Source organism: Lampetra fluviatilis, chromosome 3, assembly GCF_964198595.1.
Source record: "Lampetra fluviatilis chromosome 3, kcLamFluv1.1, whole genome shotgun sequence".
NCBI classification, from domain to species: domain Eukaryota; kingdom Metazoa; phylum Chordata; class Hyperoartia; order Petromyzontiformes; family Petromyzontidae; genus Lampetra; species Lampetra fluviatilis.
In genome coordinates this window covers 26,306,190-26,333,392 of record NC_136277.1, presented here as the reverse complement: position 1 = coordinate 26,333,392, position 27,203 = coordinate 26,306,190, and the positions used below count along the sequence as shown (strand labels likewise).

General features: G+C 40.0%; 1 protein-coding gene and 1 pseudogene across 1 annotated transcript; one reads left to right on the top strand and one right to left on the bottom strand.

Moving 5' to 3' along the window:
• Nucleotides 1–824: 824 nt before the first annotated feature.
• Nucleotides 825–24,302, top strand: LOC144955782 (endophilin-A3-like). The gene is made up of 9 exons (XM_078885931.1): nt 825–1,009; nt 14,587–14,655; nt 14,771–14,843; nt 15,043–15,186; nt 15,494–15,627; nt 16,170–16,328; nt 19,077–19,180; nt 19,415–19,560; nt 22,146–24,302. Exons 1-9 carry the CDS (start codon nt 965–967, stop codon nt 22,328–22,330), a joined length of 1,059 nt encoding a protein of 352 aa, XP_078742057.1. The 5' UTR covers nt 825–964; the 3' UTR covers nt 22,331–24,302.
• A 114-nt stretch (nt 24,303–24,416) lies between these two features.
• Nucleotides 24,417–25,667, bottom strand: LOC144949571 (gap junction delta-2 protein pseudogene; annotated as a pseudogene).
• Nucleotides 25,668–27,203: the final 1,536 nt, after the last annotated feature.

The following is a 27,203-nucleotide window of genomic DNA, read 5'->3' as shown; positions in this document are numbered from 1 at the left end:
ACCTACAGTTGCCTCAACACATTCATCAATAAAAACAGACAAAATAGGCAACGTTTCAGGCAATTACCCTTCTTCATGCTACACCTTCGATAAGCATGGTTGGCTACGTACGATGCGAAAGAAGTTCAACATACAGAGAGAGAGGGTGCATGAGTTGCACACTGCCCTTTACACTATTAGGGCTGATACAAATTCTAAATGTAAAATTATAAATAGTTGCTGGTACATTGCATTAGAGGTGACCCTGTTGCATTGACTTTCAGAAAAAACACATTTAAGCATCCACTCAGCGATTCATTATTGACCTCAAAGATCAGCCCCACAGTAAATACCTTTAAAACCACCACGTGGCAAAATGTGTCACACTACAGTTCAGAAGAAAATATAAACTAGGCGGGGCCAAGGAATTAATGGGCGGGGCACGTTCCTAAAAGGGCGGTGCCACATCCCAATATGGGCGTGACTTGTCCGTGATGGACGGGGACTAAATCGCGGTGGGGCCTTAGGACAGAGGGGCGGGGATTATCAATTGACGGGGGGGGGGGCGCCGAGGGGGAACCAGGTGGCACTGCAGCAGCACTCGGTGCGCATGCGCATTGTTGGGTGTCCCTCGTCCCAACCCCCCCTCCCCGAGTTCCATTTCCGACAGACGCATCACGTGACCGCGACATGGACCAATCCGCGCGCGACCCGCGCCCCCAACCCCCCCACCCCACCCACCCCGAGTGCTGCTGTGCATCCGGACTAGGAATTACAAAGCACGTCCGGTCACGTGCGGCCTGCGGTCAGAGTGTATCCCCCCTCCAACCGCGCCGACGGCGTTAGAATTGCTACAGTCGATGCGCATAGGCGTCCACACGTCCACACCGAGCTCGCTGTGTCGCTCTCTTCCCCTTTGCGCGGCAATCCCACTGGCGTCGTCGTTGTGTTATCGCTACTACAGACAGACACACACAAATAAAACATGTCTGTGGCAGGCTTCAAGAAGCAGTTCTACAAAGCGAGCCAGGTACCGTGTGGTTGTTGAAGGTTATTGAGAATACTGCGAGTTGTGTGTGTGCGGGAGATGGAGCCGTGGGATCATCTCGTTTGTCAAGGTCCTCGTTGGGTGGAATCGTGAGGGCTGGCTGGAGGTGGCTTGCTTGGGGGTGGCTTCATCCAGCAGTGTAATTGACCATGGTTGATAGCGAGATGGGGTATACAATTGGTAAATGTGTTTGTGACGGGATTACGAGCGGTGGGACATCGGTTAGCGCCGCTGTTTGCTATGAAACCGGCAGCGCCGAGTTGGAATCTCGGCGATGGCTCACATCGGTGGCGAGTTATATCTGAACCCCTGTCCCGCCTTCATCATCTCCCACCCACACCCACCCTATTCGCCGTCCAGCTCAGCGTGGTGAAGTATGATAAAGGCAATCTCCTTCGCCGACGAGGCTTTGGTTGGTAGGAGACATTCACGTCTATTTGGGGCAATGGGAATGGCTGCAATTCTGTTCGACTGGTACAGTGTTTCACTGTCAGCGTGTTGTCGATTTGGGGACAGCTGCTGCTGCTGGTGGTGGTGGTGTGGCTTCAATTACCCGTGTCTCTTCATTCCTCTACGAGGCCGCCCGCTGCTGCTGCTACTCGTCTATGGAATTATTTCATCCACATTTGTGTACAAAAAACTCCACCAACATCCCTCTTTGTAAAGAGACCTCTCTTAGGGCAGTGTACGTATGGCAATATTTAAATCTGACACGCTTTGTGTTGTAAACAAATGTTCACGTTGGCTTTCTTTGTGAAATGTTTGTTGCTGTGGTTTTTTTTCTTCTGGTTTCATTGTGTTGACACATCTGTGGTGTGTGTGTGTCTGTTAGCTTGCGCACAAGAGCACAGAATGTGAATTATGACCCTTTGGTATGGGGTTTGAATGTCAGTGATCCCAAGTAATACATCTACAGTAACGTAATGCACATCCTTTTTTGTGAATCCACTATTGTGTGTATCAGTATAACGTCTCGATAGTACACTGTATAGCTAGGGTATACCATCAATACAGCACTATAAGTGCAACAAAATATTAGCATCGCACGTCGATGGAAATTAATAAAACGTTTTAAGCATGCAACAGCCAAAATATTAAATGTGACATAGTCCGTCGGATCTCGGTGTCTTTTACGCATGGCTGAGCCCGGATAGCGCCTTGGATGGTGACCACTGGGGCTTGTCACGTGTTGTAGACGTCGGGTTTGAGACGTGTTCAGGAGATGGTGATGCTGAGTGGACACGTTCCCATATGCGTGCTGTGTTTTATCTCGGTACTCCAGTTTTGTTTGCTTTCCACACCATTGTACGGTTGCTACCATGCTCTCCCATGCCTGTGTGCTACATTGCCAGGTTGCACTGACCAACGGGGTGAAATGTGGCCAAATAACTCGAATGACCCTCAAGGAATCGGGAGGTCCTCATCCAGCAGTGGAGTTGTACTTTCGACAAAATGAAGCCACTCAAAAAATACAATTGGCCAATAATCTCGATGCAGGGTCATCCAGAAAAAGAATCATTTCGTTATTAAATGGGCATTATTATTCATACGTGTGTAAGTTACGGGGGTGTGGATTTCAAAACATGCACTGTTGATTACCTATATCCATTGCCACATCCTCGTGTGCGGTTTTGAACCCCGGGATGCTGTGTTGTGTAAGAACCACATGCCTTCATTGCTGGTCAGGCCAGATAGGATTTCATCACTGCAGAAGTGCATTTTGATATGCTTCATACTCTTCGTAATCACGGATACAGTGTCCCGCACAATGCTCGCTCTATGTTTTACGTGAAATGTAACCCCTCGTGGTTCTTTTATGATCATCAGTTTGTATTTACTTGTATTGTAGTGGCATCTCAATGCCCATTGACTTAAACAGAGATCCTTTTGATGTGCGTAGGGAGCCACACATTACAAGGTGCTGTGCAGAAACAGTGGGAATCTGTTTTATATAGACAACCAGAGGCATGGGCTCTTTGTTTTAAGTCTATGGGTGTATGGGTATCTATGTGAGTCTGTGGTCGTTATGTAAGTATAGTACTCTATTTACAATTCAATGTGTTTTGGCTGGTTGACCCTGGCCGTTTTTTGGATACCGGTTTTTTATCGTGTTGTTTGGAAACCGGTTATTCGAAACTGGTCTCCCAAGCGAACTCCGACCCTGCGTGCGGGCTGCTAGTTTATTCTTTAGCAAAGGAGACCTGGGTAAAAAATAAACAATTGTCACGGCACAAAAATGCAGTGCCCTATCTCAAAAGTCGTTTGTAGTAATCTGAGTGAAATTGAAATGTCCTAAACGTCTCTAAATCTATGAGAGACTAAACTAGATCTCGAGATTGTTTTTACATCACGAGGTGCTTGTATTCATATCACATGCAACGTGAGTGTGTAATACGATCACAACCTGTTGAGGAGGCTCCATCGCATTGTTGTCTGGGTTAGACCACGAAGTAGTTGTATGCCACATTTGCAAATATTTAATTAATTCGTGGCCATGTCACATCCTGTATATTGTCGTTCATGATTTGAATGACCTGCAGTACAGGTATTCCTCTACTTACGATGGAGATGCGTTACGACGACCCCATCGTAAGTCGAAAATATCGTAAGTAGGACCATCGTAACTCGGGGACTACCTGTATTTGAACTGTATGGCCGCATGCTTGATCGTATTGCATTTCAGTACGGCTGTAGTGTATATGAATGCATTTAATAACAAGGAGAACAAAATCATTTGCAAATATATTGGCATCTCATAGGATTCGGAATTTGTTTTGTCATACAAGTTACATTTTCAGTTATTTTAAAAGTTATCAAAGCCAGAGCATTTACAGTATATTAACTATTCTTGTTGTGGATTTCACACCTGATGATGATTGCTTGTGTTGCAGTCGAAACGTCGTGATAATTTTATTGTTTAATATTTTATTATTTCCCTTCTACGTGACTTTACCGAAAGAACCAAGACTATGAATCCCTGCAGTCACGAAAGCTTTAAATCAAAAGTATATTAACGATTATATTAACTATTATCTTACACTGGAGGATGCAGGTGTGTTTTATGCAGTTGGTATTGGTAGTGATTGTATATTAAATAAAATTCCTCAATAAGCTCAACTAATATGACACTACAAAAATGTCGTTCGTAAAATGTTTGAACTATCTCAGAAAGCCTATATATGGCAATTACTTATATTGTTATTCAGAAAACTTGTCTTGGAAAAGTTAACGTGAATCTTTGAGCAGCAGTGACAGTTGTTGGTTTGTGTTTTTAAAAGCTTAGATTTTTGCTGCCATAATGTATGTGAATGGAGTGTTGCTGTCCGAGTGCTAGATTGTGTGCCTGTCATCGGGCAAGAGAAGCACTAACACAGGCCAATCCAATACATCCATCAAAATGGAGGTATAATGTTTATTTCATACAGTACTGCATCTTGTGTTTTCTTTTACGAATAGTGGCGTTACACATTAATCAACCAGTAATGTAGAGGGTAAGTGTCATGGGTTAATCTCGTCTTTCTTACATTGGTCTGCAAAACCAATAGGCCAATGGACCCACAGATGTTTGAAACGTATGTGGAGATGCAGCAAATGGGGGTTCTGCTTATAAAATGCATACTGTGTTTACGGAATAACAATATCTCCTTACATTGAATGTCTAACATCTAATCGGGAGGCTATGTTCAGATGCGTGTGCATCCACGTGTTTTCGAAGAGTGGGCCTGCAGCCTAAACATTGACAACGATGGCTTTGTGACGAAGTTCTCCCACGACATATTGTTAAAAAAAAGCAAGGTATATAATAAGTACGTGCTCATTAAGTCTAATATTGCTGCTTTGTGGGATGCAAACGTAGGCGGCACCATAATTATCATATGTTAAAAGCTTTTTTCTTCCAGATAAACCGATTGGGAAATACTGATAATCCATAGGTGATCACCATTTGTCTTTAAAAAGGCTGCAATTATGCCTGTGCATCACAATGCCATTGTGACAGCACAGTAATTCTATTTAACTATTTGCGTAATTGGATGTCAGTCTGTTCAATCCATGGTAGGTGTGTACAATGAACAGGTCAACTATAAATCAGTGTTTGCAGTACAGTATACCGTCCAGGATAAAAAGTACTGCGTCAATAACATACGTGGGTGAAGCTTTGTTGTGCTGTCAGAGTGAGTTGACCTTATTAAAACAACTTAACTCGCTGAACTGGTTCTACAGGAACTATACACAGTTACATGAATATATACAAACCATCCTGTATGCCTGTACTGATAATAACTAGTTTCGTGTTTATGCTGTATATCACTCCGTTGCGTTGTTATGTTAAATATGCATAATTTGTCACTCGCAAAAAAAAAACAGCCTTTGCATGTTAATGCTTTCTAAGCCCATAGATTAATACAGTGCGCTGGGATCATGAGCGTATAGATCAGATAGATCAAAAACCTTTGAAAAAAATCACCAACCTCTCAGTGGCCCACAACAATATGTTATGTTGACACCTTTAGCTTAGCATAGCTCATTCATTATTTATTATGTTTTCTGAATAAAAATGTTTCTTGGTACCATCATTCTCATCGACTGCTTGGCTCTTTTTAGTTGTCCAATACTTGCCTTGTATGTTTCACTGACGGTACTGGATTGGGAATATACACGTTCAGCTTCACCAATGTATGGTAATAAGTTGCAAATTTTATTTGTCACAAATGGATGTCAACTTAAGTACAGTAGTTAGGTTTTGGGTTCATGGCATTTGTATGTATATGCGTTGGCCATTCGGAACTGAATACAACTTAAATAATTACCCAAACACACAAAGAGCACACTACACAAGCGTGGGATGCTCCCATCGTCTAATAGTTAACACTAACACACAGGACTTGCAATCATCTACAGGTAGCCCGCCTGTTTGATTTCCAGACGTGGCACTTGGAACCGCGGTCAGTTGTCTTTCATCCACCTCTCCGATGTCCGCACAGCAGTATAAATTGGTTTTCAGTTCCATTTATTTGGTATAGCCCTGTGAACTATTCGGCTCTTGAATCGGGTGCAAACGCAACCAACAAAAAACAAAAACATGAACAAGAAAACATCTTAAAGTGACTATATGCAAACAGAAAAATCCAGGAAAAAACTGCAAAGTCTTACAGAAAAAAGCACCGTACACCAACGCTGTGCAAAAATCCCAGTGGGATGCAAGTCAAACAACAACCACAAGACAACTTAGATTAAAGACATCATTCTAACTCCGTACTACAACAAACAAACATGGCTAAAGCAAATTTTTTTTCGAAATCTCCAAAATAAAGCCATAAGCAATGTAACAGTGATCATAGGAACTGTGACCGAAATTTCACAAACCACAGTCGATCAGCCGCAGGTCGTAGTACGGTGGGGGAAAATTGTGGGTATCCCCACCTCTTCCAAGATGTCTGGCCAACATGGAAGAGTAGGCCAAAGTACCATATATGGAGAACGCAGCAATGGCGTGAGAAATCAATTTACATGCTGCACCTTTGGCATAATACCTAAGCATATTGTAAACTATGGTTGTAGTAAGCCCCCCCCCTCATTAGACTATTTCGTCTGCATAATTCATTTTGGCCTCCTTAATGGCTACTGTGACACGTCTGAAGCATGTTCTTTATAACCTTCTTAAGATGCAATAATTTATGCCCAAGGGAGTGAAAAAACGTCATCTTCACTCTCATATTCACTTTCATATTCACTATTTCTTTTTAAGCATTCAAAAATGAGTGAATGGCCAAGAGTAAAAGAATTACACCTACTGAATGTGGAAAATGGCTTCACAGTGTTATTGCAGTACTGTTTTGTTTGGATTCCTCGCGTGCAACATACAATAGCGTAGGTGCCTTTTCACTGGTTAAAAACCCGACAGTATTTGAGTTTGAAAGACCACATTCCTGAATCGAAATATACCACTTCCGTTAATCTGAAGACCTCTTGTTCTAACCACAAATTGCACGTGTTATATGTTAGTGGCAACTTAGAGTTATTGGTGGTGGTTTGACAAGCATTGGATCATGCTGATTACTTAAGTTAAACATGTTCAACCATCTGAGAGGGTCTTGGATCAATAGTTAAAAAATATAAAATAGCAGTCATATTTCTGCATTTGCTTTGACTCTCAGTAGGGAAAGCTAATATATTTGGCAGGAGCGAATGCATTGTCCAATTTATTGCCAGATATTCTTAGAAACATCTTTTTGTGCCATTGCATGGATGGTTTTCTAGGAAGGTGCTATGTAGTGCAACTATGTTTACTTGTCTTTTTATTTAGGGGGAGACATACAGTTAATTAGTGATGGGAATGAATCATATTTAACATGAATCATATTTAAATGCTATGATTCCACTGGATGATTCCTTCACGAATTAAGAGTTTACAGGTAGAATTCTGGTGGCTATACCCAACAGGGTTGTGACATCAGTTGATTTACTTTTTACGTTGAATTTCCAAAAGCATGGCATCTTGTAGGGATCCTCGGAATTTCCATGTGCAAGAATAACAAAACTACACAAGCTCTGCTGAAGCCCTCTGTTGTGGGTGTCAGATCTCGACGTTGGCATTCGCTCCTCGACATATTTTTGTGAATTCTATAAGAGAACCAAAATATATATTGAATTGGGATTCTATACATGTTTGCTAGGCTATAAATACCACTAATTTCAATGGAGGTTCCTATATCTCTCTGATTCATTGAATCCCAATACATTTAAATGGAGATTGTTATATCTGCAATCGATTGAATGATGAACTAATAGGGCAGTCCGTTGTCAAATTATGCAATGCATTTGTATGGAGGTCTTAGATGAAAGGGATTCTTTGATAGCTTATGCATTCAAGTATCTGGTATCATCGTGCGAGAGGATGGCAGATTGGACAAGGTCACTAAAGTGAGGATCCAAAGGGCACAGTTGAGTGTGCAACACGGAGACTCCAGCTTGGTTAAAGTAGAAAATACAGGACAGTAATAAGGATGTTATTGACATACCGGTCTGAATGTTGGATTCTAAACTTGAGAGGAGCTGATATTTTTAACCACAAAAATGAGAATGACCAGATGGATCTCAAGGGCCACGATATTGATTGGTTTGGGTCAGAATTCAGATGAGGAATAAGGCAGACGAGCTAAAGCAGTGTTCCCTGCAGTAGCCATGGTATTGCTATTGCAGACATGGGCCACTTAAAGGGCTGAAGTAATCCCAACATTATCAGGCAGAGAAGTCATACTTATGACACATTTACTGCCGTAAAAAGTTTACAATACTGTATAAGGACAAGTCATTAAAGAGACACACTTGCATTGGATTATAAACAACAAACACATTTGTGTAGACAATTTGTAGAAACTTCAAATGCTATTTAATTTAAAATAGACCTAAGAAAATGCATGAGTTGCACATTTTGTTTATTTTGTTAGGCTTAAAAGTATTTTGCTTAAGTTCCTGTTTTTGTGTAGTAAATATGTTATTTGCTTGCCTTGCATGTTGTGCATTGAAGGGAAAAATACTTAAGTCAGCTTTTTACATCAAATTGTCAGCACATTGATGGTGTTGATGTATTTTCATCCTGCGGTGAGTACATTGTTGAGTTTTAAATTAACTACGGTTTTCTCAGTGTTTTTCAATGCAATGTACCGTCAGTAAAGGAATGCAGTGAAACTTCTCATCAGCAGCACTCATGTCAGTGACTCGAAATATCCAAAGTGTCTGGGTTGTACATCATTTCTCCTCCTGTCTGTGGGATCGGTCTCCACGTTAATCCACAGCATAGTAAGGCCTTGAGCAATTAGACAACCACTTGAGGAGGCCTTCCATTGAGCTGTGGGTTGGTCATGGTTGATACTCATGGGGGGGGGGGGGTCGTGAGGCGTTAAAGCTCTTAATCTGCAATTGTACCTGGATAACAGGGATGGTAAAATGATAGTGATGGGTGAAGATGATGGTCATTGTTGCAGATGCAAGGTAGGTTAAACAGACAACACGAATTTGCAATAAAATCATTCTGTTATCCATGATTATCATGGTTGACTGCTCTGCATGACAGTTGCATTTTATGATCAATTATTGTGGATTATAGTCCTGGATAAGACTTTTTATGTAGATCCAAAAATTAAACATCCACTTATCTGCCAAGTTGCGTATCTACAGGGAGATAACTAATTTAATTATCCTGTAAATGTCAGTAATCATTACTGCACATGTTGCAAAAAAAAAGTATGGGTCTCTCTTTTGTTTTCTTGCGTCATAACTTCATGGTGTGAGAAGGCCTTTATCCAGCAGTGGATTGACCAAAGGGCTGTACATGATTACGTTTTTATTAACATTTTCTCACAGGTACACAGACATTCTGGTACCCTATACTGACAGGCTGTACAGTAAAATTACATGTTCGTTGACATGTCAACTCTCAATTATATTAGTTAATGACGTGATACAGATTAAACAAAAAAAAGTGCAAAACGCATATAAATTACGCAACAAAGATGTTTTGCTTACCTATGCAAAAAGAGAGAGAAGACATAGAATGTAATAACTGATCCGTTTACTTTAAGACGATTAAGATATTATCTTATCCATGGATACTGAGCCACGAGGATCTTTTATTTTTAAATCCTTTATATTAAGTTCGCTTGCTTGCGTGCTTGCGTGCGTGCTTGCTTGCTTGCATGCTTGCTTGCTTAGGACCGTGCAAATCTTTCGCTCGTTTTTGAACCCACTTCCCGTGATCCAATCGAGCTGACATTTTCCACACAGACTCGTTGTGACAGACAATTAATGTTCGTGAAAAGAAATTCCCCAAATTTTACACTTTTTAGGCAATTTTTTTTTTATTTTACATATATTCAAATAGAACTCATTCATGGCTTTGGCTGAACGTTACAGTATAAGAGCCCAGAGCGTAACCCCTCCACAGGCCGTGGCGGAGTAGCGCAGTTGGTAGCGCCCTCGCTTCCTATGCCAAAGGTCGCGGGATCGATCCCCGCGTCCTCCACAGGCGAATATATTTTTAAATCCTTTATATTAAGTTCGCTGCCACGCATATAAAGGATTTATAGTGAAAAACTTTGTTTTTACGGGTTATACTTATTAAATCCTTTATATTAAGTTCACTTGCTTGCACGTTTATGACCGTGCAAAGCTTTCGGTCGTTTTTTAACCCACTTCCCGTGATCCAATCGAGCTGACATTTTGCACACAGACTCGTTGTGCGTGACAATTTATTTTCGTGAAAATTTTTTTCCAAAATTTTACACTTTTTAGGAATTTTTTTAAAATATTTAATTACCAATTGCTTAATGGTGGCAGGCAATCATCTGACCCATATGTGGCAGCCATCTCAAGCCAGAGGACGAGAGGACTCTAGCCGCCCGTTTCAAAGACCAATGTGGGCTGGGTTGTGGCCCATTGAACACGCATATAAAGGATTTATAGTGAAAAACTTTGATTTTACGGGTTAATTTTTTATTTTTTTCGAGCATGATTATTCCATTACCCGTATAATTCACCCACAGTTAATGAAGCTTCATTGTAATACCAAAGTTACCTAAAATAAAACAAAGCTGTTGATAGTGTCATTGCAAATGAGGCGTAATATCTATACGTGTATCTGAATATTCCCATTGTCGAGCAGTTGCTAACCAGGGGCACCACAGTTGAGAGGATACATTTAAAGTATTTATGGCTGAATGCTAATGTAGTACAGGTAGTCATCTACTTACGATGGAGATGCGTTACGACGACCCCATCGTAAGTCGAAAATATCGTAAGTCGAAGATGGCCTAGCCTACCCAGGAGTCTTAAAGAATGGTGATAATTTAGCAAAACAGAGTAATTTAAAGTACTGTACTGTATAAACTATATACTGTATGTATTTATTAATTACAATACTGTATTGCACAGTAAAATGTAAAGTAAAAAAACAAGGTAAATTCTTGGCCTACCTATATGAACTGCAATGTAATAAAAAGTTTTTTCAGGAAACAATCCTATTTGCTATAAAACTTTAAACATGTATTGAACGTATCGTATTGTGGTAACCTTAAAATGAAATCGCTAAAGCTACGTATCATACATGCATTAAACGTATCGTAACGTATCATATTGTACTGTACTCACCAAGATTCTGTCCATCGTCTGCATACTTGAACGATGTTAGGTTGTTGATGGCAATTTTGTCGTATTGCCATCGTAAGATCGAAATATCGTAAGTCGGACCGTCGTAACTAGGGGACTACCTGTACTCTGTAATGTAGGACAAATCATGCCTTCTGTGCATTATACGTTATCAGTTAATACAATATTCTAGTCCCTCTGGTGAGCTCGCAATCTAACTAAATTAATGTTAACGTTACATGAGCAATATGATACATGGCAGGTGGAAACGATTGTGTAGAAAGGCCAATGAAACGGTCTACAGCAAGTGGCTGCATCGCACACATAATGCATTCTAGCACTTCATTGACTAACCTCAGGCACATACACTATATGGTAATAGCAGCATCATAACTTCATAATTTCTATGGAATTGTGTTGCCCATTATTGACTTGGCCTACCCCTCCTTATACCTATTACAGCTAGGAAATGTCTACGATCATAGCAAGTAAGTGTGTCTTAGCAATTAAGTATACAGCCAGGCATTTGCACAGGACACTCTTAGCTGCTCATTGCATCCCAGCCAGGCATGGGCACGTGATGGAGTTTCCAGTACCTAATGCCTAAATTTAACAAGACGCAAAGGTGTGCTTGTAAATAGCAGGTAAGCATGTCTCCCATCATGCCTTGCATGCATGTCATGTGACCACTATATTGCATGTACCGTGCTTGTCTAAGCCACCAGGTTGATAGAGCTGAATACTTGTCATGATTGTTTTCGACCACCAATATGTGGCCATCTCACCAGGCAGCATTGAATCGGATACAACTGTAAGACTAGTTTAATCCTCATCGGTACAGTAATCAATGGTATTATTAATTCATAGGTACTGTAATCAATGGTATTAGGAATTCACTGTATAGTAAACCAGCCGATATATATTCAAAGGTTCATAGTCAACGTTTATGGGTTTAGATCGCGTTATTTATAAATGTGTCATATCCCTCCACCACCCGACACGGCCAATCAGCAAAAAAGTGTGACGTTGACAAAAGACAAATATTTCACTGCTTTAGCCCACCGGTGTGTTGAAGCATGAAACCACAACATTTACAATTTTTGAGTACGACGTTTCGCTGGTAATTGCATCCAGCATCATCGGGCAATTCGCCAGAATGGTGAGGCTCTGCTCTGGCTCCCGGTCTTAAATAGAGCAGCAGCAGGGTGACGTCATCATTAACTCATCAACTCATCAGGTGCAACGATTTGAGGCAGAGGGGGGGGGGGTCATTGTAATTATTTGTCTTTTGTCAACGTGACACTTTTTTGCTGATTGGCCGTGTCGGGTGGTGGAGGGTTACGACACATTTATAAATAACGCGATCTAAACCCAAAAACGTTGATTATGAATAATATTGGTTGCGAAAGCCTACGTGTATATTCAAAGGGTTTACTCAAAACTTGGAGTACCCCATTCGGCACCAAACGACCCTGCCTCGTCCGCAGCCCTCCCCGTCAGAGCTGCTACTCGAGCCCTGTTGTGTTTTTGTATCATTTGTTGGAATAACGTTCTCACCCACCTCATACTGGACATCTGGAAAGAGCTTTGTAACTCATCGGATTCCTCCAATATAAATAAATATTAAGATTCTGTCTCATCGGGGCCTGTGGCCATACAGCTTTGTGCACACACCTGGCGCGAGCGTGACTGACAACGCGAATTAAATATCTCCGAGGACAAATGCATGTTGATATTACATAAGCCATGCATATGCATCACCCGCGTTCAGTTGTGACTGTATTTTTGTCATTCGTAATTCTAATAAGGGTGTAATTGTAGTTTGAGATAAAAATGCTGCTGTATTGTAATTATAATTGAGCCCCAGGCCTGATGTGCATGATTTATCTTCATTTGTTTTTGTTAATGAGGATTTTCCTTTTGGCTGGATGAAGTTTTAGTGTGCTTGGATTCTTGGTTTTCTTATTTACAAGCCAAAATTAACCTCGAATGAGCTCTTTGTCTGCAGTTTGCAGATTTGTATGACTTCAATGGGAGTGTATTTAAGGTTTATGAGATACAGCAAGGTATGAACTCTGATTGCTGAAGGGTGTTATCAGCTTATCACTTTGTCTCCTGGAATAGCCATGCTTTATGGAACACTAGAATTAGAAAGCTTTTTCTTTCCGCTTGTGAAGCGCTGAGGCACGAAACGTATTATTGGCCGAGGTATTGCTGGCATATATAAGAATTGATTACGATTAGTGATGTTAAATTATAATTAAGTGCATCACTACAATATTATAGACACATCATTTTAGGCAGTAAGTATATGAAGCATGTAAAGTACTTTGCTATACATGAGCAAACTACTTTGAACGTTTTAACAATGAAACACATTTTAAAAATGTAAAAAAAAATCTCCAAATAACAGTATCTCGTGTTGTAGGAAGAATGTGGTTGATGTGTCTGTTAGCTTATAAAGATAGTGCATATGTTTTACAGTTACTGTATCTGTATTTCATGTTTAGTTTTTGAGGGCAATGCTGGTTTACACTTAATGCACAATTTTGCATATCCGACCGTCACATATCCATCCTTACCAATTAACCTACCACAGTATTTGGTCATAGTGTAATTGTGATTTTCTCCTAGATGTTCAGATTTTCGATCTTATCACTTATATCCGCCTATACTGCAGTCCCAAGCGGATCAAGATATGCGATATAAAAATGTTGTTTATGTTGTGTGGGGAGGCCCTCATCCAGCAGTGGACTGTAAAAATGACTTCACATGTATATATACAGTCTTTGTACCAATGTGGAATTTAATTCATGTTACAACAAGTCGAGTGTTTTTATTTGGCCTAAGCTTCATTGATGGCAAATGTCCAACAAGAGACAGTATGTGAAGTCAATGGTAAGGTGGGTTAACGCTTGTGCTGTGTTGTTGCGCATGGGGTCACCTTGGAAAGTGGTGATGCGTGGATGACTTATGCACGCATCGCTAATTATCAATGGGTGGGGGGAAACTGACTGCAATATTTAGCATTTCTAATAGCATTATGGATGGATTTTTATGGATTTTAAAATGATTTTGGAAATACATCTTTAATTAAAAATGTTGGTAAATTGTCAAATTGTACAATTATCAAACGAACAACTGTTACGAATCTTACAGGGTGTACATATGAACATGTTTTAGTGGAACATAAATTTGCTCAATTAACATTCTTAGATGCTATGGTGTGATCACTCTTGATTTGACTCACACTGGAGAAGATATTTAGGACTTGTCTTTCTGGGATATTAAAATGGTGATCCATTCATGGTACAATAGCTTTTTTCACAACATTCTTGGCACATTGAGAATATTTTCTCTATTCATGACATTACATTTCGTAGTTTGTTAAAATAATGACATTTTTATTTCTCCAGTTTGTCAGTGAAAAGGTGGGAGGAGCGGAAGGCACCAAGTTGGACGATGACTTTACAGAGATGGAAAAGGTTCGTACAACCTCCTCCATAACCATATTGTGCTTTCTGTAATGCAGCAACATGGTTATTTTAGAACAATGGTTTGAATCGTTCACTGAAATGTTCAATGACATTGTTTTTTTAGAAATATGACACTACCAACAAAGCAGTTATGGACATTATCACTAAAACACAAGAATACCTGCAACCAAACCCAGGTGAGGACATGCATTTATTAATGTTTTCTGTCGTCTATAACTGCATCTTTGTGCACGTTCTATAGTGTGTCTTGTCATCATAATTGTTTGATGCGTATAAGTGAATGACATTCGAGAACACCGTAATTGTAAGTGTCCAGTGTCTCAAGCGAGTTTTTACGATGATAATGTTGATAAAATTGTGGTATCTCCTCTTTAGCATCAAGAGCAAAGTTGGGGATGTTGAACACCATGTCAAAGATCCGTGGGCAGGTTAAGTCTACGGGCTACCCCCAGCCTGAGGGCTTATTGGGAGAAGCCATGGCCAAGTATGGCAAAGACATGGGCACAGAATCTTGCTTTGGTAAGTACCACTTTATGAAGAATATGTATATTTAGTGTATTTAATTCATAATTTTTCCTGCTCAGTGGCTGGTCAGCCATGGATCCAATTCATATGAGCATTTCCGACAATTTATTTTGGTGCTTTATTTTTCAATCAATGGACATTGAGCGTTTTAAATTAAACTCCGCATATCTTGTGTTATAATATAAACATACAACTGCAGTATAGTGTTTGTGTGTGTATATATATATAACAATTTCAACGAAACGTTTAGAGCCCCATAAAATCGTGGGTGATATTTTTGACCCGATTTTGTGTGTTTTAGGATTGGCATTGGCGGATGTTGGAGAATCGATGAAACAGATGGCAGAAATAAAAGATTCCCTGGATATTGATGTCAAACAAAACTTCCTCGATCCAATGCAAGCACTTCAAGATAAAGAGCTCAAAGAGATTGGGGTAATAACACAAGCTTACTTTTAAAACCGATGTGCTCTTGCTGCAGTGTGAAAAGGTCGAACATAACGACACATCGGGTTGCAAATAAAGCTCGTAAATGTACAGTTGTTAAAAGAGCTAGGTTGTTATATTATTTGCTTTTTCTATTACACATAGGTTTGATTACACGTCTAATGAGTAATACGTAAACAGTTGTGGAAAAAAAAACTCCCTTTCTCATGTGCCATTCTTTGGAGGTGATGGGACCAGGCTTATTGACATGAGAATTATCAGCTGAGTCCCACCTGGGCGTGGCTTGTAGGGGGTTTCCTGCCTTCGGAAGGCAGTATGTGGGGTGGCTTCCTATTTAAAGGCGCCCAAGTGATCCACAAAATATAAAATGTTTTGTCACTTAACTTAATATCTGAATCATACTGGTTCCAATTGTAAAGTACTGCCAAAGCTGATGGTTAGGGTTTCAGTTAAACATGATATGCATGGACAGTTTCTGTAACAAGTTGTTATATAGTTGGAAATATATATATTTTTAACACCTTTCGCAGCATCACCTTAAGAAGCTGGAAGGACGTCGCCTGGACTTCGATTACAAGAAGAAGCGTCTGGGAAAGATCCCAGATGAGGAGATTCGGCAGGCAGAGGAGAAGTTTGAGGAGTCGCGGGAGGTAGCGGCCAGCAGCATGCACAACTTGGTGGAGAGTGAGGTGAGTCTTGTATTATCATTATCATCTGTTGCAGGATGAAGGCTTCCAAAGGCTGTTGCCCAGTTCCCTATCCTGCGATTCTGAAGTTCCTATTTCTCCTACAGTATAACTTGTTTCATTGCTCCACCACCGGGGTGGTGGTTCCTCTTAGGCACCTCCTTGTACGTTGTCCTTCTCCTGCACCTCCGATTTAGCACGGTTGGCTACGTATGGTGCGAACAAAGTTCGACATATATACATTTTCTGCTTTTGCTGCCATTCTGTCACTTGTCTTTTCCATCAGCTGTTATTTATTCTTGTGATGTGTCCTGGCCAGATGTAGTGTAAATGTAAATAATCATAAAACTGTTAAACAATCTACATCTCGAGTTTCCTGGCTGGCTGCTTACTGAGCTCCTTTCCACCCCAACAAATTCAACAATTTTACAAGTGGCTGTGGGATATTGCCACCGAAACGGTGGAAGAAGTTTGGAATACATAGACTAGATAGTGACACCAAGAGGTGGGAATAACGAATACAGAAGACTGATGAGGTTCATCTACAATTGTTCTAACTTTTCAATTTGTGCTTCTATTCGTGGAATTATTTTTCCAGAATATTCATTAAACACTGGATAGTAAAAAAAACCTCCAGCCATTTTGCAATTTTATTACGTAAAAAACAGATCAGTTTTTTTGCTCCGACGGCTACCGGATTGTGAAAACATAAAATTGACAGCTGGACTCTCTGGTTCTTTCGGTAAAGTCATCAGGTGACGGGCGCTTGTGTTGCAACCGAACCGTCGTGTTTCTTTTATTGTTTATTCTACCTACGTTACTTTACCGAAAGAATCAGAGAGTATGGATTCCTGCAGTCACGAAATCTTCAAATCAAATCAAGATTGACAGCTGTCTTACTCTACGAGTTCTAATAAATAAACTATCATAAATAATGTGAATATTTGCTTTGGTCTTCATTAGCGATGAATTTAGTCCTTGTAAAATGTTCAGAAACATAAAACAAATCTATATTTTTAATTTCATAATGCTTGACAATGTCCAACAATCGCACTTGCACTTTCAAAAAGCTATATTTTGTTGTTTCGTACTTTAAATTATTTCTGCTAGCCACAAGAAGGCTTCGGAAAAAAGTGTTTTTTGTTGTTGTATGTATGTTGAACTTCTTTCGCACCGTACATAATAGCCAACCGTGCAAATATATTCCTCCGTTGAAGTAGGTTTGCTAAATGGTCCATAGTTTCCATGGCGTGGCCACATTCCCACTGTGGCTTGTCTTTAAAATGCCCGCATCGGCCTGTTGGTGTTCTGTTGCGGTTGTGAAGATCCATTATAGACTGTTTTGCTTGTGCAGTGTATTATAATGGCTTTGTAATCTGTAGGAACGCTAGGTTTATATTGATAGTGCCAAAGGCTTTGAGAAGGAAACTAATGGATCTGTGTGAAATGTCAAGATCTATGCATCACACTAGACACAGCACACATTAATGCTTTCCCACAGCACTAACACTTAAAAGCTACCGTCCAGTTAAAAGTTGGCCGTTCAATGCAGGCAAGCAATTTGGTGGGCAAGGACCCGGGCCCAATGTGGTGTGGCCATAGATTAATTGCATTCTCAGAAACAAAACAAGCGGATTTTTTTTTATCAAAGAAACACATGTACATCACCTTTGCACATCACTGTGTTTTATAAGACCACGTGATGTCTTTGCCAGCACAAACTAGTGGCAGTGAAGTTATTTGCGGAGAAATTGCGTATTAATTTATTGCATTGTGATTTTGCAAGAAAATAAAACCAGTCCTTTTTTTAACGGTGAATTAAAAGTTTGCAGTAGGGAACAATTACCCCTACTACCCTTTTTATTTTACCAGGTGAGGCCCACTGAGTTCCTATCGCTTTTTCAAAAGCGACCTGGCCACAATAAGGAGAAGCGACACAGCAGCTGAAATGTTTTTCTCGTGAGACGTTTTGGAGTTAATCCCTCTAGAACTTTTGTCAAAGTCTTATCAATCTGGGTTAGATATATTACATGTATATAGGTCATAAAATATACCCTGCCCACCTCCCCCCAGCATTGACTGTTCCATTCGCAGCTGTGCAAACATTAAGGATTTTTGGTATCTAGGACTACGTGTAGATAATTCAACTTGCTTAAAAGTAACCCTTTTAATGTACAGTTCTTTACGAATGAAACAACTGCCAATAGATCAGCTAATTGATGTTTTGGATGCGGGGCTTATTAAAGATAAACATATATTTGACTGAGAAACTTAAATTGCAAATGTTGTTGATGTTGCCTAAAAAAGATGATCTACTGGAAGCTCTATCAGGTGATATCCCTAAATACCACACATTGTATGTAAACTTTATATCAAAGTTACACTGCTCATGCATATGTGTGGGATACACAGCCGGGGTGGAGGGTGATTGGATGGGAAGGGAGGCATGACGTTGGCATATGTTAATCAATATCATGTATGGCATTTACTTTTAATGATACAGTATTGTTTCTAGTGCAGGAATCTGATTTTAATGAGGTCATTACAGTACTAATTTTTATTTTGTTTACATAAGCACATTGTGCAATGTAAGATGGATATTAGTTTAAGTAATCGGTGTGTAGAGATTGTTATGGATGGGAAAGGGAATACATCAACATTATAATTAATTACTGAATATTTTATGGAAATATATTCCTCAAATTGCAAAGCAAGAGAACAAGCATCTGTATTCCCCCGTGTTCTTTTCAGATTGAACAAGTATCTCAACTAGCAGCCCTGGTCGATGCACAGCTTGAATATCATCAAAGATCTGCTGCTGTGCTGCAGGATTTGCAAGCGGCTCTCCATGAGAGGTGAGACTGCACGGCGCCGCAGTCCTTCACAACTTAATCATTCTTACGAATTACATTTTAAGAGTCAAACACACTTTGTCCAATTCCCTCCGCAGGAAAAAGATCTTCAAAACATCTTAACGTTTTACCTTCACGTTTAAAATTCACCACATTGAAAAAAACTGTTTTTTTTGTCATTTTGCGACAACGTCTTTTGCCAGTATTAGAACATTTGTGTGTGTGTATTTTCCACAGGAAAAATGAGGCATCAAAGATGCCAAAGAAAGAATTTAAAGCAAAACCGATGTCGACGTTCCACGAGAACAGCTGGGGCAACGGCGGAGGGGAGAACATTTTCCCGGCAGCGTCTGCGTCCGCATCTTCGTCTTCTAGGTCTCCAGGTACTGTGTTACACTGTCACTAACAGTGGTTATACATGGATATTTAGTTGGTTAATCTCAACCATACGAATACATGCATACCACTATTTTATTCATTATGAAAATCAAGGATTTTGAAATAAAATTCTTTACAAGGGTGTTGTTAACATTTTGCTAATTGTGTTTGGCCTGTTATGGGAGGTTATGATTTGTTAAATGTTTTGAAACCGTGTGCTCACCATGATCTTCATTTCCATGTTGTGCAGCTCCACTTGCTTCAAAAGTTCCTGCAATGCCGAGCCGGTCATTTAGTAAAAAGGCTCAGAGTGAGTCGGGAATCAGAATCTTTTTCTGGGAAAGTAAACCTAAACCTTCTTTTAATGAGTCAATTGAAGGAATTTTTCATCCTGTGCTCACGCAAACACTCACTTTGGTCTCTTTCTGTAAGATATGCATACCTTAGCATTCTGCACCGATTTTTTTATCCCCTGTAACCAAAATATCAGCTTATTACTACAGTCTTTGTAAACATAGTTGCATTTCAACTGAAAGTATTGTGTATTTACTTTATACAACAAGCCAACCATTTGAAGAATATATTTTTTTGGCGATTGGAAAAAAAGAAACCTCCCCTACGCCCTCCAGTTGTTAATAGTTGAATGTATAAAATGTATGTTAAAATCTGTGCTGAATGCATGCATGTTTTACAGCGGTTTTTCTTGTGTATTTTTAACTGGCTGTGGGAAGTGTCACCAAGAGCGTGGAGGAGCATCGTCATGGAAATAATCCTCATTTTTGGAGTAATTGTTTAACTTTGCAATAGATTTTCTTTAAGTTATCATTTTCATAAATTGTAACATTACCTTAATATATACTGTTGTAAACTCCAAAAATGTATGGGGGTATTACATGATGTAAATGTTTCTAGAACTTGCGCCCTAACCGTGGTCTAAATTGCAGTAGCAGTCTTTGGATCGGTAATTTTTTTAGGGGCGCTGCGGTGGTGAAATGTTCACTGCCTCGCCTGGTATGCAGGAGGTCGTGAGTTTGATTCCGATCCTGACGCCTGTTGTATAATTGGCGTTTGCATGTTCTCCCCGTGGTCGCGTGGATTTTTCTCCGGGTCCTCTTGTTTTTCCCTACACGTTTAGAAACGTGTGTTTAAAGAGTATTTGGCTGCTATACAATTCCATGTGATGAGCCACTTCGTTCAGCCATCATTTGTGGCCAGGCTGCTTCGGAAAAAGAGCTTAATAGCTAAGTGGGCCTTACCTGGTAAAATAAAAAGTTAATAGTTTTTTGTTTTTATTTCATACGATTTATAAGTAATATTTTTTTCCTCGCAGTGGTTTTAATAAGTTATCCATTGCATCCCAAAATGCTTTGTGAATCTATTTTCTGGATCCTCCCCCCAACTGTAAAATGTACAATGTATATATAGCATATATGCATATTGCCTCTTCAAATAAGAGAATACATTGGTATGTACACTGCAAAGGAATGCAGTGTATGATTCATATGACCGATTTGTAAACCATGGCATACAGTGGGTGCTTATAAATATCACTTTAGTGTTTGCTCATGAACTCGTAAAGGTCGTAGAGTGACACAGATTGAGAGAACCACTGAGTTGAGTTAATGCCACACCTTCAGGTTACCAAAACATCTGGATATTGACACTTTATTAAAGAACTAGCTTTACTAGCCGGCTTCGCCCGGGACTTGGATTCTTGTCTTGGATTAATACACGGCCTACGCGGAGGGTGGGGGGGATGCGTGACGTCAGCAGGCACACTGCGTGGCGCTGCCGCATGCGGGTGACATCACAGATGACGTCACAGCTCACTTGCCGTGCAAAATATATCCATTATTGCCCCCCCCCCACACAAAATACAAAAGTCTATTTTCATACTTTTTGCATTGTGTACAGCCTGGAAGCTACCCACATGCCAAATTTCAAGTTTGTTGCATGGTGGGAAGTATGCTAAACATTTCGAACAGACACACATATTCACAAATTTCCCTTTTTTATATATATAAGCAAGTGTTACTTGACGGCTAAATATCTAACTTTATTTAGGTTTAACACATTATTGATGTGCACAAAACAGTAAGAGAAATTACATTTGTTTTTGGGTATTACCCTAATTATCTTTTAAGACTGCATCTGCAATTTGGTGATACCACTTGGTACAATATTCTCATAAAACGAATGCAGTAGCGAGACGTTGCTGTACATTGTTTTCAAATATGGTTTGTACAGCACGTGTGTGTGCACGCATTTCTAACTTTGACACATTTAACCTCTTTGTCAACTGATGGGAAAGCTGTCAATATGTTACCATCTTTACATTTTATATATTTTTGCATGTTTTCAGGTTGTGGGAGTTTTTTAAGTACCCTTTCTGTTAAGTATTACACATTTTGCAGCCGAGTAATAATACATTTATCTTTCCCTACCGATCTATCACAAAATGCTTGTTCTCTCTCCAGAATCTCAAGAGGCAGTTACAGGAAGTTGGTGGTTGACATTGTTGCTGGTGTACACGTTCTAATTTGTCGTGCCACGCGTGTTCCCCCGATGCTTCTGTCCACATGGCGTCTAGCTCCAAGCGCAAAAGCTCTTTACGACTTTGATCCGGAGAATGAGGGCGAACTGGGCTTCCAGGAGGGAGACATCATCACACTCACCAAGCAGATCGATGACAATTGGTACGAGGGGACCGTGCGTGGCCATTCGGGATTCTTCCCAGTCAACTACGTGGACGTGATCGTACCACTTCAACACTAAAAAAAAATCGACAAGTCCCCCTTCGCCGCCTCGTTATCGTTAAGCTTCCCTCAAATGTATTATTGTTGTTGTTGTGGTCCCCTTTATCTCCGGTGTATTGACCTACATGCAATATGGCTAGCACATTATAATGTGACATTGGCCGCAATGAATCGTTTGTGATCCGCACACGATGACATTTGCAACATTTAAGATAGGTTTGCAAGAATATATGCTGTGCTTCCATTTTGAAATGTGTTGGATAGTATGTTTATTGCTCTGCAATTTTGCCTTTTGGACAAATTTCATAACCCTTTAAGAAGTAAAATTAGCTATCTTTTTATGCTAAGCACGTTTCAAGCTTAAAACAACAATAATTACTCCATACTGTAATGTCACACATAGCATATTATTACGGTTCAGAGGATATATGTGCAGCATGCTAATTGCTTAAACTCTATTCATATGTTGCTGTGCAAAGGATAATTAAAACACTATGTAAAATTTACAAATTACAAAGTATTCATTGATTCACTGTAAAATGCCAATGCAGATTTACTGCACCGCTCTGTGAACCAACTTTCACACGGCTCCATGTGATAAAAAGTTGGTAATGTCTAGCAACGCTAATCTGCATATCAACATAAAGTAGGTATGTTAATGTCCATTTCGGAACAACGAAAACATTCCACTTTTAAAAAAAAAACATGTATTTCTCATTATACTTAAACTTTTTTTTTAGTTTGAATATGAGTGTTGTGCATGCAGAGGTCTTTATGACCCAGATTAAAATGCTTGCTTCTGGATATCCAGACTCTGAAAGGGACGTATGTGTAATGCAGGAAAGATTACAAAAAATACATCTTCATATTACAGTATTTGCTTTTGTGTCTGTAGTGAAAAATATAAATATCGTTGTTTTTGTTTAACTTTCAAATATGTTACGTGTATACACGTTGATCATTATTACGTTTTTTGTTTTGTAAAGTATTTCCCTGGATGAGGTCTTTCAATTCGTATGGGAAATAGTGAGTGCTATTTTGATCGTGGTGTTTCTCTCTTCATTGTTCACATTGACATACAAATGCACATTGGAGCACTCCAGGAACAAAATATTACACTTGGTTTGGAATATTATGCGAAATAGATTTAAAATTGTGACACATGGTTAATGCGCGATCAATGGTTGTAGTAGAAGTAAGAATACATTGTGGCACGAAACAGTTGTACCCCTTTTTCATTGCTTTTTTCAAGCCGCATTTTATACGAACGTTTTTTCTTTATTAATCTACCCAGTGATGTACATACAGTCTCATTATTTTTTAAACATCCTTACGTGGTGTTTATTATTTATTATTGCAGCATTATATATCTGTCAATTGTGGATATTACCATTCAACAAAAAACTGGAACATAGTGTCAAACGATTAAAATTGCCATGAATATACATATCAGGTTTTTTTTTTCTTTCACTGAAATTGATGCTTCTTTATGTCTGGACTAAAAAGATAGCGTATAATACATTGTGAAAAATGCATCTTTTGTTCGGTAATGCATTCGCTGTTGAACCTAGTTTTATATCCATAAAAGATTAACACCATTCATTATTCAGCTTTTAGATTTTTCAAACTAGGCATGGACCATTCCTGAAAATGTAAAGGTTTTCATTCTTAAAATGCATGCTATGGGTTACAACATTTGTTTTCATGCATTGTTGATGAAATTTACTTGAAATACATTCTTACTGCTACTGCCCACCAAAGTTAAATACATTTAAAAAAAAACACTTGCTTTTCCTGTACAACAACTTTTACATGATGCGCTAAATGTATGTTCAATGTGTTCATTTGAATGATTTTGGCTCTCAAACCTCAGTATCTTGTATTCACTTCTTAGTATTAACATTCTTTGTTAATACAAAATAAAGAAGCCTCTGTGATTTGTCATCCTATACCTGAGTTGCTTGGCTGTTACAATAAAGTCAAAGCTCAACCACACGGGGAGAGTGTTTTTATACACTTACATTGATCACAATAATACACAGTATGAATACAGAAATGAGATTCACACATTCAAATCTGTTTTTTTGTCATTAAGATACCGCAAGTTATACCCACAAGTCAATGTTTTTCCGTGATACCTTTTTCGGTGAAATCTCTCCACTTTCCTCACCCATACGGTACAGTGTCTGTTCTTGGAATTGTTTGTCCAAAGTATTTTTTTGAGCTAAGTTCAAGTGTGGGTGGAGATGTTCTTGAGCATACACATCGTCGTAAGCTGCTGAAATGCTGGAAGAAGATGAACACTTGGTTTGTAGATGAGATGTATTGTCTTGTAGATCATGATGAGGGGAGACTTGGCAACCTGAATCTTCAGCGGCACTTATGGGATTTGTTGTTTCTTCAATTTGCACACGCAAATTATTTCGCTTTGTGATCAGGCTCTTGATTTTCTTCCATCCCAAGTGGTTCAACTCGACGATGTTGAGACAAATGCAGAAAACACCGACAGAAAACATGAACAGCAAGAAGATTTTTTTTTCAGTTGGCCTGGATACAAAGCAGTCGACTATAAGCGGACAAGGGAAAACCTGGCACTTGTAGTGAACGGGGACCCTAAAACCAAAGAGCAACCACTGACCCAACACAAATGCAACTTCCAGAATAGTTCTGCAGCACACGTGCAGGACATAGCAGTTCCATATTCGATTCTGCGGTTGTCCCATCTTGCCCCATTTCGTTGTGCAGGGTTCAGCATTTAGGTCACGAAAGGTGTCCTGTTCGCTGTAGAGAAAGAGTAGATGTTCATCACTCTTGCAAGGTCCACCCGCGTATGGCTTGCATTTTGATTTGTCAGCTTGATCCTTGTTGCTGGCGTCTTCTGAGATGGGACATATCCCTTTGCGCTCATCTCCGACAGTTCCACCTTTGGACAGCATATGCCACACGTAGATAAGGAAGCAGAGCGAAGGGGAAGACACGATGACTATCTGGAAAATCCAGAAGCGTGGATGCGAGATGGGTGCAAAGCGGTCGTAGCAAACGGTCGGGCAGCCTGGCTGTAGGGTGTTGCAGGCGAACTGTGCCTGCTCGTCTTCGTACACGCTTTCACTCGCCACCGCCACGATCAAGACCCGAAATATTAGCGTGACCGTGAGCCACACTTGCCCCAGAAGAGTTGAATGCTGGTAGACGGCGTCCAGGAGGCGCTTGAACACTGCCCATTCCGTCATGACTGCAGGGTTGCCAGTCGCCTGCCTTGTCCACAAGACGGCGATGGAAAGTGACTTATTCGGGAGCACGCTCTGGCTGTTATCAGGACCGGTGAGCATGGCACGTGTGTTGGATCCCGTCCACATTCCAAACCCTGTTGGTCTTTTTTATATAGGCAAGTTGCAGAGGTGCTCCCACTTAACCCATTGCCCATTATGCCTGCTGTAACATTCGCGACGTATAAGGCACGAGTCGTCTCCCTGATGTCTGTGCTGTATCACTGCTGATATCGATAACCATTGGATAAAAGCTGAGGGTGAGTTGAGATAAGCCACACACGGTAAGCTATTTAGAAGCATCACTTATCCCTGCAACGATAAAGGCACTTCTTTTCAAAGTGCGAGCCCATTTTCTTCTAACAATCGGTACGAATGTCATGTTCATGGAATCCTGCCACTTGGCTACAAAGGGAACATTTAACCTCATTACTCATGGGTAATTAATGCTTTTACAAACTAAATTGTTATTGTGAACACAATCGCAGTGATTAGAAATAAGTAAATGTTTAGCCAACTTCACAGGTCTCTGCGGAATTACATTATCAACTGCTTTCCGTTCATCGAGGCATTTAAAGTAGTTAGTTGGGTCACTCAAAATAGCTGTCTTAATGCACCCTCGGCTGAACGCGTGGGACAAAAAGGGCGGTGGTGTAAGTTGTTAGAGGAAGACTGCAATGGATCAGCCTGGCATCTGCGGAAGTGGTGAGGAACCTTGGCCGGTGTAGGGTTGGGCAATCTGAGCAGTTCATCGTTACGAGGAGAGTGGCTGCATCATAGAGATTTAAATACACCCCCCATATCGTTAAACATGTTTTCCGTTTTGCCATATATTTTATATATTTTTAATTTCCATCTGGTGTATGCAGTTCGTACAATTAGACTAAATATAACATCACTTTGTAATGTGCATTCATTAAAAACCTATTTATATTTACACGTGCGATTGATGTATTGTGAGCCCTAATTGAAATTAATGGGAACATTAACTATTGAGAATAGGTTTTCTCCTTTTTTTCTGGCAACAAAACGGGTGTTAAGATGTTAAAACACCAAACTGAAACCTTTTACAAGGAATCATGTCTGCTTAACCACAATACTTGTGGTCAGAATGCAAACGAAAAACATACTCTGATAATATATGCATTGTCTTTGAAACTGATTGGTCCACACCAGAGACAGCTTTCTTTCGAGCCTCGTCTCAATTGGTGCTAGACCAGAGGACGCCAAAAGGCGAACAGCACAAAGACAATGCACTATCAGAGTAATGAGAGATCGGGTTGGGCAGCTACATCATGGGCCCTCCTTTATTGTGGTTAATGCAGATATTATTCCTTGTAAAAGGTTACAGATTGGTGTTTTAACATTTAAACACCTGTTTTGCTGCCAGTAAAAAGGGGCAAAGGAGGTCCCATGATACATTAACGCTTCTCGTCGACTGCATGGCCTTACTGCACTCTTCTGCCATCTCGTGTCAGATAGTTATAATTGCAGAGTTATTTGATTACCATATTTCCACTAAAATATAACGTGAGAAATATTATTATACTCTTAAATAAGCGCACAACTTTATCTGTGATGAACGCTGCACTTTCCGTCGTTTTCATGCAGGGGGCGCTGCAAACC